The sequence below is a fragment of the Seriola lalandi genome, unplaced genomic scaffold (assembly GCF_002814215.2).
Source record: "Seriola lalandi dorsalis isolate HSWRI2012SDOR001 ecotype SW California unplaced genomic scaffold, Sedor1 jcf7180002054889, whole genome shotgun sequence".
Lineage (NCBI taxonomy): Eukaryota > Metazoa > Chordata > Actinopteri > Carangiformes > Carangidae > Seriola > Seriola lalandi.
Genome location: NW_019525441.1, coordinates 862,281 through 877,415, shown reverse-complemented (window position 1 = coordinate 877,415; position 15,135 = coordinate 862,281). Strand labels below are relative to the sequence as shown.

At 40.1% G+C, this 15,135-nt stretch overlaps 1 protein-coding gene across 1 annotated transcript; it reads right to left on the bottom strand.

Moving 5' to 3' along the window:
- Positions 1–12,457: 12,457 nt before the first annotated feature.
- LOC111671913 (troponin I, slow skeletal muscle-like) lies at positions 12,458–15,135 on the bottom strand. Its single transcript, XM_023429160.2, has 6 exons — positions 15,094–15,135; positions 14,457–14,498; positions 13,682–13,813; positions 13,500–13,589; positions 13,000–13,182; positions 12,458–12,831 (listed from the first exon to the last, which is right to left on the bottom strand). Exons 1-6 carry the CDS (start codon positions 15,112–15,114, stop codon positions 12,730–12,732), a joined length of 570 nt encoding a protein of 189 aa, XP_023284928.1. The 5' UTR covers positions 15,115–15,135; the 3' UTR covers positions 12,458–12,729.

Here is a 15,135-nt window from a genome sequence, read left to right as displayed (position 1 = left end):
AGCTCTAATTTTCTTTTTGTTTGTTCCAAAATGGGAATAAACAGATTGAATAACAGGAAACATTAAGAGAAGAAGATTCAAGCTCATAAAGGTTTAGTTTTACCTCTTATGTGGCTCTCATTGTATAACATCCTTCAGCTCCTGTCTTAATGAGGAACGAGCCGTTACAGTCTTGAACGCAGCCTTTACAATCAAACCTCGATCGTAGGTGTTTTTCAAATGTGAAGATGTAGAAGAGCCGACGTTTGTCTCAGAGTCAGTGCCCTCAGGACTCCGTGCCTTGCTTGTTTTAAGATGTGTGTTTACAATGTCACTGTTCCTGTAAAGTCGCTACCTCAGCCGAGCCTCACAACAGATGCATTTTCGAAAATCCTCAGCTCGTTCCACATTCAGAGTGTGAAGACACGAGTGGGCACAGGAAAACAGTGCTCCCGTAACCTCACAGGCTACAACTAAGCCAAAGCATACGCTATTACTTAACCACACTTCAGTTGTAGTCGCCCAAAAAACACTTTATCTCCAGTGTCTAAACCCAACGACCACTCTGAGTCTCCCTCTGTGCAGAATGAACAAACTGCCACTGTTAAAATGCCGGCCTGGGTCCTCAACATCAATATCCATTAAGCATTCAATTGATTTCACAGGACAACAGCTTGGTGAATAATGCGAAAATACAGGAGGAGCTTGAATTACCTGTCAGAAAATTAAGCCTTAGCTTGTCAGGGAATTTAAAGTAAATCAAAGACAAGTCATGTGCAAATGAACACTGGGCTCAGACAGCGTTTGTGGTGTGTTTTTACAGTGGATCTGTTTCATTTTTAATGCAAATTCTTCAGCAACCTTCCAAAATTTGAAGCTCAATACTTGGGTGATAACAGGCTATGGCATTCTCTCTGATGGCCCTTGAGGATATCACATTGTTTTCTGGCCAAACACATTTGCTATATTTAGATAAGAGGACTAGTGCACTGCAAAAATATGCATCTTTTTTTTATGTAATATTGAGTCTTTTATGTTGGTTTTATGAGGCAGGTGATGGAGCCTGACTGTGAGGTGAAATAATGTCACTTTTTGACACAGCTGCTTCTGGCATTTTAATAAAAGGTCATTTCGGAAAAGCCAGATGACCAGTGTGTGTGAGATACAAATCCATACAGCTGAAGCTGATTTGCTGTTATAGGAAGATTTTTTTTTTTTTAATCAGGAAAATGAAATCTGTAGAGTCCTTATGATTTACTGTTTCGTTCAAATAGGTTGTTTTTTCAGTGCACACAGCATGAAAGCTACTTACTCCGCTTTCCTGGCCAGTCCAACTGAGCGGCAGAGCGCGGTGGGAGTCTGCGGAACCAGGGACTTGCAGCAGGGGCTCCTCTTGTCCTCCTCGGCGGAGTCCGGGCTGGCTTGGCTCGTTTTGGGCGACTGCGGCGAGGTGGGGACGAGCTGCAGCTGCTGCGGGTGGTGGGAGGACGGCGCAGGAGGTGTCGGGTGCTGCTGAGGCTGGGCCGAAAGACCGGGAATCTGCTGCTGCTGTTGCTGCTGCTGCTGCTGCTGCTGCTGCTGCTGCTGCTGCTGTTGCGGCGGCGGCGGCTGCTGCTGCTGCTGCGCCTGCTGGCCGAGGTGAGCCGCGGCTTTGTTGCTCCCCGGGTGCTGATGGAGGTGGGCCGGCGCCTGGGGGCTGGCGCTGCGGTGAGTCGGGTGGTGGTGGTGGTGATGGTGATGTTGAGGAGCGGGCTGCTGGACGTAGTGGTGGGGGTCCCGTAACAGTCGATTCTCTCCGATCAGGTCCTCCACCTTTCGCTCGAGTTCGTCGATGCGTTGGCGCTGCGTCTGGATCAGGCTTTGCTGGTTCTGGACGATAGTGGTGAGCTCCTTCAGGTAAAGAACGGCTTTCATTGGATTATCCAGCAGGCTCTCCATTACTGACTGTAGCTGTGGCCGTGTGCCCGGCTGTGTTGACTTCTTCTTCAGCTGCTTCTGGCGCTGACGATCTGACGATGGGGCCTCTGAACGGTGCGTAACCGGGATGCTCTGGCGGCCGTCTGACGCCTCTACGCTCTGGTGGGGTTGGGTAGTCTCTCTCTCTCTCTCTCTCTCCCTCCCTCTCTCTCGATGCTCTGTGAGGATACCAGAAATGGTGCTGATGCAAGGGGGGGATCAGCATCAGCGGAGTGCGGAGGCGGGGCTGTAGTGGACGGGTGATGTCAACACGCAAGGGAAACGGTGAAAACGTTTCACATGGAAATTCAGTATTTGCATCTCATAGCCCAACATGGTTCCCGATCAGTCTCTTCGCCTGCAAGAAAAGATTCACATCACTGAATCAATCTTAGTCAAATTAATCCCCCGAGAACTTTTATTTGCCACTAAAATTATTCTCACTTTACAGAGCTGAACCAAACTGCTTCCCATGGTCACTTGTCCACCATATAGGCTATTTTTAAGATGTAGAGATGTCAAGTATGGGCTTTATTATATCACAATAAAAGCAAAGAGATAGAGTCTCTCTCCATGTGTCCTCTCTCTTTCTCAAAACCTGCTGAAATTTGCTCCCGGTGTTCTCGATTTGACTCCAATGTGTGAATTAGTCCAGTTAAACCTCAGGAAGACCCTGTTCTCGGTGTGATTGTGTGATGTGATGAGTATCGCTCGTAGTGATCTTTTTGTCACACTAAAGTCCCTGCATGTTGGATGGTAACTCATTTTTCTGGATGTTGCCCCGCAGGGTTGGAAAAGAATGGCATGGTGGAGAATGTAATTTCTCCTCACTTAGCCGCTCAGTATGAAAATGATTTGATGACTTTTTTTTTCTTTTTTTTTCCACAGGTACACGTAGGGTTCTGTTTAGCATATTCATATTAACCATTTTCTTAGACAAACAAATCAAAGTTTTGGGGGGTAAAAAAATAAAACAACACTGACCCCCTGCTATGAGGAAATAGCAGCATGAATTTTCGCAAATTGGATCAGGCAAAGGAGGCTGCTTTTCAGTCTGTGCCTTGGTATCTCTGACTCAACCAAAGGGGAAATAAAAAAACAAGTCAACCAGACAGATAGTATGGAGGCAAAGCAAGGGAAGGAAATGGGTTTTTGGTTTGCAAAGATGATCCCTCCTGATACCCACTAAAGTGATATCTCACTGAGAGGGTACTCGGCTGCTCCGGTCGCTGTAGTGTGATGGTTCGGATTCACTTTTTGCATTGAAATTTGCAGGAATTGATACTCCTCTATAATGCCAAAGAAATTATGTTTGCATGTGTAATAGGCCTAATTAATTGTGTTTTTGTTTGACAGAACTTTTTACACTGACAAGACAATTCAAACGGAAAACTGATGTTTATTCATGATCGGACTTTTTGAAACCCAAAGGGTGCCCACATTCAGCATGAGTAAATTACTGTTAATTAGTGTCAGAGTCTAATGAAGCAAATGACAGTCTGCCAAATCCATCCAGAATAGAAATGGCATTAATGATATGCTGTGATGAATGCTTTTTGTTATGAGAACAGAGAAAAAAACTAAATAGATTATTTTTTATAATTATTTTCTCTTGACAAAGACATTGTTAAAAGTTCCATCAAACTTCTTTTAAAGAAGCTCAGGGGAAATATAAATATCAAATGACCTTGAGACAGTGAAATACTAGGACCACAGTGGCAAGCTAGTGCGGGTGCAGCCAAGTCCTTCCCTCCATATGGCTGCTTTACAAGCTGCATGAAGTGAAAAACGGCGAGCGCATCCGCCCAGCGACACATGGCTGGACGGAGCCAAAAATGAGTTTTGCAGCGGGATTGTTAAAATGGAAATGGAGCCAGCAGTGACTTTGGCGCTTGGGTGACATCTGCAAGGTTCAGCCTTACTTATTATGGACTCTCTGCTGGAGGAGGTGCAACCCACCTTTAACACCAATTACCTCACAGAGGAGTCTGAAGCCTGAGAGGGTCACACATCCTTGATCTGAAACGACAAGGACAGGGCTCAAAGTGTGATATGAATACTCAAGTTACTCTGCATCTGAAGATGAGAAACTTTAGGTGCCCTTTTAGAAAAAATACACACAAACCTATACTTTGAATTTGAATTTCATCAAATTTAAAACCTGTACAACCTTATAGAGACCACTGACATTCAGATTCCCATTTCTGATTCGTCACTCCTGAAAGAGAAAAGTTTAAAAGTTGGTTGGCAGTGTTGAAGTTTTGCCCTGTCTTCCGATCCTCCTCCAGAACTTTTAATTTCAAAACTGTGTTATATCAATATAGGCTTACTCCCCAGAGTGCGGATGTATCTCGGGTGTGTTGCTAAGTTGAAAGTAGACCAGCTGCATTTTCTCTCTCATTATTCACTGGCTTTTGATGCACAGTCTAACAGACACACACTGAGCGCACAGTTGTGAACCCATGCAACATTCGGAGAAACAGACAGTTTGTCTTTCGAAACAAAGAGTGTCTGGCACAAATAAGCTCTCCTGCCTTTGTTTTTTGAATAGCCATGGCACTCAGCACCTACATACATATTTGAAAAGTTTCCATTTATTCATTCTATCACCACATGCATTGGAGTGATTCCTCACCTTCCCTCAATCTTCAAAAAAAAAAAAGAAAAAGATCTCTATTCTTTAGCTCTTTTGGGGGGCAGTGCTACTCATTAATATTGATAAATGACTTGTTGCTTGCACCCGACTTGACTCAGAATATAAGAGATTTTATGCCCTAAGATGAGTCATTGGTTATAGATGTTTTATGTGTCATTACTATCCCTTTGGCACAAAAATTTTTGAAAAGAAAAAAACACACTGAAAAAGGAAAGATTCATCAAAACTGAAGCGGTCATCATCTTTTTTTTGCTTGTGAACGATGCCAAAAAGTCAGGCAAGTTCCCGTAGCAAAAACATGATGCAGAGGGGTAACGGATAAAAAAAATTCCAAGGACTTTGGCGCATTTATGACATTAAGAGCGATAAGAGCAGGCGACAAGATAAAGCAATTAAAGTCAGGTAGAGATTGATTACTTGCAACGCTACACTTCATTAGTGACAGATGAGCAAGTCACCAAGTTATTGCCACCATGAGCAGCTGGTCAGAACAGCACTAAATGATTTAGCCAAGTGGCAAACACTTATTTAGTATTTACACAGCATGCAGCTGTCTTAACACAACATTTCAAGGTTTTTTAATTCCAATATAAATATCATTATGGGTAAATATGGGCTCTAAAGGTAATCTTTTAATACAAGCAAGACTAATAAGAGTGTGCAATCCATCCAATAACTGTTGAGATATTTCACTTTGAATCTAATTGCTGGTGATTGCCGGATGAAAAAGTCAGAGGATCGCCAAGGTTATCTGGACAAACTTCCAGGCCAATCAGCCCGATATTTGCTCTAACATTTCAATATGGGCCAAATACATGGACCTGCCAAACAATATTGCCACCCCCGAGCCAGGCTGCTTAGGGTGACTAAAGATAAAAATATCAACTGATTCAGAAGCTTAAAGATGTCTAATTTCAATTTCAATTTTTATAAGTAGGAGTATGAATACGTGTACGAATACGAGTAATGATACCCACAAATTGGAAATTTACCTTTAGTTTCACCATAGATGTAATAAAAATAAATAAATTCAATACACAGTACATATGACAATGCATCGTCTCAGCATACACATTGATAAAAAATACAGCTCACAATACACAAGTCTACTCTATACACCATGTCACATCAACCTACAGCTGCAAAAAACTGCAGCAAAGTCACTGCCACCAAACTGTATGCTATTCTACTGAATCCTAGTTTCAGGTATTACCTTGACAGCATTTGGGGAAAAAGATTTCTTGTAGATATTTCTATTAGTTCAAAATTACTGTTTAACCCAATGAGAGTAAGAGAGGCCCACACTGAAGGCAGAAAACGCTGCAGACTCTTTTCATGAAGCTCACTGCTGAAGTGAGTCCAGGTAAAACCCATTATTCTTTATTGATTTGCCCTAATGTCTCTGCACAGTGGAGGAGATGGAGATAAAAGGAGACGAGTAACAGAAGGAGTTTCAAGTACTCAGTCAAGTAAGATGGGGGTTATGTAAAAGGGACTTGTAACTATGGGTGTCCATAATAATTTGTACAGTTTAGTTAATAGTTAATTTTATTTAGTGCCAGCGATGTCGTAAGTGACACATTTTCCTGGGATAGGGAGCAGTGTTTTTTAAAAACCACAGGGACTTCTTGAAGGTTTGGACAACAATAGCTTACATAATGTTCGGTGCTGCTGCCAAATAGTAGCTGTTTGTGCAAACTTGTACCTCCATGGTTGTTGGATGAAACAACATCTTCCATGGTGACAAGATTCCAACATCACTATTAATAATTTATTGAGACACAGTCGCTCCAGGGAGACCTGAGGCAATGAAGGATCGGCTGAGCAAGTTTCTCCCCGCGTGCCACGAAAAAATGACTTTGATTCCTGTGGCAATGGCAGCACCTAGGTTTAGTTTTCCCAGAAATTAACAGTAGTTTTAAACTGGGTAAGTTGAATAAATATTTTATTAAATACAACTGAACTGAAACTAACAAATAAAATGACATTCAAAAGTTGCATATAAGATCTGATTTGTACTGTATTTTTTATTTGTAGTCCTTTTGAAAGCTTCAACCTGATTAAAGCAAGGGGAATATTTAATGGGTGCATCTTGTTGACCTCTGGCCAGCTTTGGTGTCCAAAACCAATACCCATCAGCCTCCTCTCCTTCCCGATTGGCTAAGAAAAGATCAATAACAAGAGGGGAACAAGGCCACGGGTACCTATTGTAGATTAACTTAAGACATCAGATGTGATGGGTGAAAAAGAGTGGATGGTGCGGTGCTGGGATTATGCACATTGGCTGCATATTTAAACGTGATTGATTGTTCAGTTTTATGTTGAGCTTTTCCCAAACTGAGAAATACAGAGGTACAATTTTCATCAGGGTCTTCATTGAGAATTTCATGAAGACTTTCTTAATTTTGGAGAGAAGCAAAACATGTTTAAAGGTGAATGAATTGCGTTTGGTGAAGGAGCACACTGTGATGACAGTAACAAATCCTCATTGGGAACTGTTGGGCTTTTACTATATTGAAAAGCAATTCTGAGCAATTCACACAGTCCATTAAAAGGTGTGTGAATACGTCATGTCACAACTAAGAAAAATCTGCCAATATTCTGCATCTCATTCCCATATTGACTCACTTTCCTCTGTGATTTATAGACTCCCTCTAGCATGTTCAGCACGGCGAATATAAAAGGGAATGAAGATAAGCCAAAGCCCATCACAGGTAGGTGGGATGAGGCCTGACCTGCTGTGAACCACCACTGAAGCTGATGAAACAGCCCTGAAACCTCTTATGTGGGAGAAACACATAAAAACACAGAAATTACTTGTGTAATGTGGAGAGCCCTCCACTCTACCACTTAATGCATCCTTCCTGCTCTAAATATTTTGTATTAACAACGGTTTAAATGAGTATGTGTGAAGTGAAAGAGTCAAGAATTATCACCCAACTTTGTTGTTCCCCTCAGCTGAGCAGAGCGTTTTAGCATCTTTCAGCTCATTGTTTTGGTTTTACAGTCAGCAGCTTTAACGTTCACTCTCACCACTGTCGTGAACCTTGTTTCCTGCTGCAACAGCTAGCTGCCTGCTGTTTTCAGAAAAAAAAGCTCTTATAAATCCACCGTACACTGCCTGCCAGTCACAAAGTTATTGACTAGTTAAACCACTTAAGACCCAAATATTTTTGTCAGGAATTGGTGTAGACTAAAACAGAGCTAAAAGGAGGCAGCTAGATGATCAACAGGTAGTATGTGTCAACTTTGTGTTTACAGCTCAGAACTGATTAGTCCTGCTTGAACATGTTTGGTTTTGTAAATTTGGAGAAACATAATATGACACATTATTTATTTATTGGTTAATTTAAAAGGGGCTCTTTGTATGTTTTCTCCACTACTACGTGTGTCTTTGCTGAGAGCAAATGGTGATGAATGTCCCCTGACAAGAGCCTCAGCCATTGTTGCGTTTACAAGATAGAAGGTTACAAAAGGCCATGTCATCTGGGCAGTTTGGAGGCTATAGTGAGAAAGTGAAGAGAGCTAGCTGGTTAGTGTGCTAACTTCAGTGGAAGAAAAGACGTGATAGAGTTAACATTGGCGTTGCTTTCCACTACTGGAGACAGCTCTTAGGAAGTAAAGGAATGAATTTTGATACTGAACTCGCAACATTTCTTCTAGACTGGTAAGTAAACAGCTGTTTGTGTTGATGTTTGCTATGTCACAGTCGTAAAACTTTCAAATAGCTCCTTTAAGAAGAACAGTACTGATTAATAACCTTTGCTGTGGATGAACCAAAGTCAGCCAAAAGGATATTTTCCATCTGTATTCCACAGACAAAAGTTACAAGTCATCCTCAAAAAGAATATTCAACTATTATTCTTAGTCTACTGCTGTCCAGCAAAAAGACAATTTTCAGTAGATACACCAAATGTTACATTATATTCAGCTTCTCTGCATATGATTTTAGAAACCATTACTATATGGATATTTAAATATGAGGTAGAATACAAAAATACTGAGATTGCCCCATTTGGCAACTTTTAGTTTGAGTTCAATTGAGGTGAAGTTAACTCTTAACCTTTTCGCCGGGTCAAAGGGATCTTCATCCTTTTTGTTTCCAGTCATTTCTATCTGCTTCCCATGAATGTTTCATTGAGGTTGGAAAGAGATTCACGCCGAATCCAATTAACATTTTTTGACTGAGTGGGAGCATATTGCATATACTGCATGTGTGTGTGTCTTGCTCAGTTCAAACCCTTGAATCTACCAGTCTAATGCTTTTTTAAAGCTCCTTTTCGGTGTCATTACCTCCAAATATAGAAAGAAACAGGATTTGCCTCAAGCTGCTTATTTGTCACATCACCACAGAAAGCTGTGAACACATACAGTAGCTACTTTAGTGACGCGTGAGCCCAAAGGTTAAAGAAAAAATAGGTTTTTCATAGTTTGCAGCCCCAAACCAATGAGGGAATGTAAAAGTGGGGAAGTTAATGAATAAATCCTCACTTGCTTTCTCAGAAAACAATGTATTAGTTGTGCAACTTCCTGCTTCATGATGCATAGGTAACGTAGCTGGCTTTGGCTGACACTGTCTCATTTTAAACATGAAGCCTGCATAAATGCATCATACATTATGCACATGATGATATAATGCTAAAAGATTGAGGATAAAGCTACAGGTGCGAGAGCAAGAGAGAATCTGGTCATTCTGTCAGCTCCAGCCCTGTGTTTACCTGAACCGTTCAGTATAATTTGTCTGAGTTTTAAACTGCTCGTCTGCAGCTGGCCTGCCCTGCTCTTTGAGTTGTTTATCTGACCCTCTCCGTCTCCACATTGTCTACTGCAAGCCTGTTTATTGAGCAGCTTCTATAAAAGAGCCTTTAATTCATCCTGTTCATCCTTGTTGCCAAGCATCTGAACTGCAGGATACAGATAATGGGGGGGGGGGGGGCGACCGAGTTGCAGTTTAAATTTACGAGAAAATGGTTTGCCAATTACAGGTTTAGTCTCACATGTCAGTTGAAAACAGTATCACTGTGGCAGTATTTTTTGTACCAGGATAAAAAATAAAAGTATTAAAAAACAGGCAAAAAAACAAATTTCTGCATTTTTTATTACCATGTTTGTGCCTTTGTGAATCTGGTTCAGCATCACTTATCACTTAATTTTGAAAAGACAGGATCATGATTGTAATCAAAAGGTTTTAAGATCAGTAATCATTTTATTTTTAAGCCATTTTTCAGGTGTGTGCTTGTTGACCACTTTGCATGTAAGGTTAGATCATGATTTCATAAGTTAAAAAGAGAGAAAATACAGGCTTATGTGCTATAAGTTAAAATATAGCTAGACTCACGAAACCTCATAATACTGGCAAAATAACCAGCATCAGTCATTGTAGACATGTTTGAACAGGAAATACATCACACTACAGAAGCTAGATGCTCCCAAAATGCCACTTTTATTGTGACTTCTACTCACAGGCTCACCCTATACACTATCTTGCTGAAGGACATTTTGACAAGACACATGACTGCTTGCGTACACAACATTAAGGATTAAGCCTGCAGCTTCCAGTCACAGGGCAGTCTGTCTAATCACCAGGCCACCCTCTGTTACTGTCAACTCAATATTGTACACACACACACACACACACACAAACACCAGCTCCCTCCAGGTCCCAGCAGCAATAAATACACAGCTCGTGCTGTATGATATCAATCACACTTCCTCATCAGGCCACGCACATACACACTCAAACACTGTAATCTGCTTCGGTGTTTTCTTTGCAGACTAACGTTCATTTTTCTTTTCCTTTTGGGTTTTTTCATGAGTGAAATGAGCTGGCACTGCTTTGAGCCACAGTGGTAATTATTTATTGTCAGGCTCCACTTGTTCTTCCATCTCACAACTTGTGGAAATACAGTTTCCTTTCTCCTCAAGAATGTGGATCAAGAGTTGTAAAACATGAGGGAATAGCTAGAGGGAGTTTCTCTATGTTTTTCTTTTTTTTTAATGTCAGTTTTATTTTTATAGCCTAGAAATACAACTGTTGGTTCTAAGACAGCGTTGACTAACTCCCAGGTATAGTATCACTAAAACAGGATGTTCTCTATCTCGAGGACTGTAAAGCATGGTGATAACACTTAGCATCTGTGTTTTACTCTGCAACAGGCAGGAACTGACTCAACTTTCTTCTACTAACATTTTTCCATTAATAAAATTTAAGGCTTTTCCCCCAGGTGCTGCAGTAGTGAGTTTCAGTTTCTCTAAGAGGAGCAATTGTCTGTCAAACTTAAACTTACTAGATAAAATAAAATGCATTTGCTTTCCTTTCAGACTTTTCATTTTGGAAACTTATTATTGAAAAATCAGAAATTGCATGTGCCACAAAAATTTAAACAGAATTTTTAAACTAAAGACCAATTATGAGACCATTTTTGGTGTCTTAGTGAATTTCCAAAGCTGAATACATACTATTCAGTTATCTGTTTTTTAATATTTACCACAGTAGAAATATTACAGCAATTGTTGACTGCCACCAAGTGGCACTAACTGAACAGCACAAGTGTGACCAGTGTGTTGCACCCCACTGACACTGCCTGTGGTTTTGGCACATCAAGCCACACTTGAATGTGTTTGTCATCTCAAAAAGTTTCCTGGGAGACTCCAGCATCATGACCTTTGCATTGTATTTAACAGACACCATCATGTGGTGTTGACATGAATGCACTCTGGATATCACATCTGGAACATTTGTTCCATGTGAAGGTCGCTCTCATCAGTGCCTGTTTATTTATAGAAACACAGAGCATGTATCCAGACTTTTCATTACCAGCTTGCCAAGACTGAGCACAAGGGCAGACAAGAGGCTATATATCAGCTTTTCAACATGAGCACCAATGTCGGACTTTTCATCATTCATATGTCACACAATCATCAGACATTGTTATCCCCCAGACTATGAGTGTGTGTTAGTGGACTTTGACATGTTGGAGTGATGTGTACTTGCTCTTAAAACGCTCTTCTTTCCATAAACAGCCCATAAAGACGTACAATAAACCAACTGAAGCGCACATTCAGGGATCTTTAGGCTATTGTTGGTGTAACTATCATACTTCAAATAGCAATGGCTGAGTGGAAACCGTGAGTCAACCCACTGACACATACAGCAGAAGCACATGCATGCATGCAATGTGTAGGACAACAATGGCAGCGGGTTGTACTATCCAGCTCAAGTTTTGCTTTCCAAGGCTAGGAGTTATGGAGGACAACAACATGGCTAAAAATACTCAGGCCCAGGTGTTTGAAGATTCATCATCTGGTGGAAAGTCACATCTCCTGCGGTTTATTTCTATCATCAAACTACTTTAAATATAACACATCAAGAAGTAGTTCTATTAAACTCCAAAGTACATTCAATTCTGTTAATTATTTCTGAAATTTAAATGAGCAAAACATAATTCTGATAATGGCCAAAAAAACTTACTTGGTGGTTATAATCATATTGGAAGCTGATTTTCTTTTGAATTTAATGACCTCATTGCTCATTCAAAATTCCCAAAGCTTCATCTTTATTTTATCATGAGACTCTATTTGTTATATCCAATTTCAATTGAATGAGTTTACTTTAAAACATTCTTTCACTCCTCTTTTTATGGATGTGTCTGCAAGATCTATTTAAACACTATGAAGTTGAATTTAGGTAGGTAACACCTGTTGTTCCCCCTCCCTTGACTTTTCATCCTCCTTTTTTTAATCCATCATCAGCTAAGCTGCTTTCCATCCTCTCGCATGCCGCACATAAACAAATGAGTGCCAATAAAATGAAACATGATAAAGTCAAGTACAGATATGGAACATCAAAGACTGAAACAATATATGTTTATTCGGATCCACTTTAATTTTCTAAAGATGTCATAACAAAACAAAAATGGTAATAAAAAACTCCAGGTCTCTACTCATCGTACACTTTAAGTGCTTTGAGTTATTGCTTAGGAAACCGCCACCAAGCAAATGGAGGCACAGCTGATGAACTGGGGGTTGTACATGCTTTTGACCTTTATGCTTAATTCCTAAGTCAATTAGCGCTGAGATCATTATTCTATATTTCTGTCTAGCCAGTTTCTTTTTCCTGCTTTTAACTCATCAGTGTCTCACTGTCCTCCGCCGCCTGTATCGAACATCTTCTTGCGGCCCTCCATGCCTGACATGGCCTCCACATTCTTACGCCAGTCACCCACTTCACTAGTAAGCACCTGGGATTGAAGAGAAAAATGGAAATAAAAATTAAAACACATCTTATTCCTGAGGAGATGAATTATCTTTCCCTAGTAATCAATATTTGTGTGCAGTAGGAAGCATCAAGGTATTGTGAGAACCATCACACTAAAAGACTAAAGGTTTGGGAGTACTGAGTCTGTTACCTTGTCCTGCTTGACATCCTCCTTCTTCACAGACTTGAGGTTGGCTCTGAGGTCCATTGAGCCCTTGTGTTTGGAGCCCAGAAGAGCTCTCATCATCTCATCTGCTGACACCCTCACCTTTCTCAGGGCAGGCTTTTTGAACTTGCCTCCAAGGTCCTGTACCTTCAGTTTCAGCTCATGGATCTAAAATAAAATATGACAGAGTTACAGAAACAAACACGAAAACAGCTACAGCAAAAATCAACCGTTCATGCTTCTGGGAAGTTCTGAATTTTACTGACCAAGCCTTTTTCTAAAGGACTGAATTTGCTAAAACTGTAGCAACAATTACATTGCATAGATTTGTGCTGGAATACAGTACATTAAGCAAACTTTCAAGAAGTCAAAGTTTGATCTCCAGGTTTTATTCTCTGGTTTCAAGCAAAAGAGAAAAACTTTTTTTCATTTTAAAATATTGACTGCACTGTGCAAGATAATAAGGAAGATGTTCAGAGACTTACATCTTTGTTGTGCTTGCTCACTTTGGATTCACAGTCATATCTCTCCTCATCCACAACATCAATTTTTGAATGAAGCTGCTTGCATAGATTCTGAGGGTAAAAAAAATATTACTCAAATATGTTAATACATTTTCTCATGTGGGGGGAAAAAAAGCTGTTTTTTTGTGGTTTATGACCCTTACTTGTAACTCATCCGGTGACAGTCCAGACAGTTGCAAAGGGGGCAACTTCTCTCCTAGATACCGTACTTTTTCTTCCTCTCTCTCCTGCCTTTCCCTCTCCAAATCCTCACAGGCTCTTGTGAGGAGAAGCATCTGATTGGACAAAACAGATATCATTCAAAACAGGGCATGGAAATCCTCAACAGACTCAAAGTTGCTCCAAATTTATTTCAATAGACGACAAAAAGATATAACGGTTGAATTTACAGTTGGAGTCAGCTGTAATACCTTAACACCATGTGCTGTGACTGTGTGTGAATACCAGTTAGCAAACAAGCAGAACCTAAAAATAGGTTAGCTAAAAATAACAAACACTTGCAATAATTGGCTAAAAATAATGGATGAAATCATTGATATGTTAGCTAATGGTTGAAGTAGTTAGCCTAAAGTAATAGTCAAGATATATGGTTGAAATATAAAAAAAAAAGGTAAAAGTAAAGGATGAATAGTGAAATAGCTAAAAGTAATGGATAAACAGCTGACATGGTTAGCTAAACAAGCTAATGGAGAAATGGTTGAAATGTCTTCCGCCATTCGTAGGAGCAGTAATAGTATATATATATAAATTACCACAATATTGACATTCAATCGTATGAAAACATTATGTTTTATATAATTGTTAGTTAGATGATATCTAGTTCATTCATTTCAAATGAACACATAATGGAACACGGTAAGTGTTCATCAAAAAACGCTGGGAACCACTGATATATCATCTGATATATATTCTACTCACCTTGAGGGAGAGCTTGCGAGAAGCCGAAATCTTCGACTTCGGCTGTGGAAAAAGGTTTTTGTCAATATAATGTCACAATTAAATAGAGAATTAAATTTTGGTCGTAAATCAACAGTCATTGACATTATTCAGTTTTTTAAAGGGGAACACACATTTTATATATATAGCTAGATAGCTAGATAGATAGCTAGATAGATAGCTAGATAGATAGATAGATAGATAGATAGATAGATAGATAGAGTATACAAGTAGGCTACACCTTGCAATGAGTTGCATCAACATCTTTCTACTAAAACTGATCTTTACAAACTTCAGTTTCTTTGAGGACTTTTATAATGAAATAACTCTGAGATGTTCCTGCTCAGCTCACCAGAAGTAAAAAGTACATTATGCGTGGTACATGTACAGTAAAATATGTATGGGAGGACCTGTGAGCATCAAACTCGACAACACTTACTGCAGCAACATGTGAAAAGATAATGCTTTATTATTAGGATGCAGTCAAGGGGAAAGCTCTCAGGGAGGCAGATAACAAATCTGACAGATAACCACTGCCAGTTCTTTGCCATGTGCATAAGGACAATGTGTCCCCTCTCCATGCATGGAGGATTAACACTGTAGAATATAACTGGCTCACCTTATCCCCTTTGGGATTCATCGCGCTGACTCTGTCAGGCTC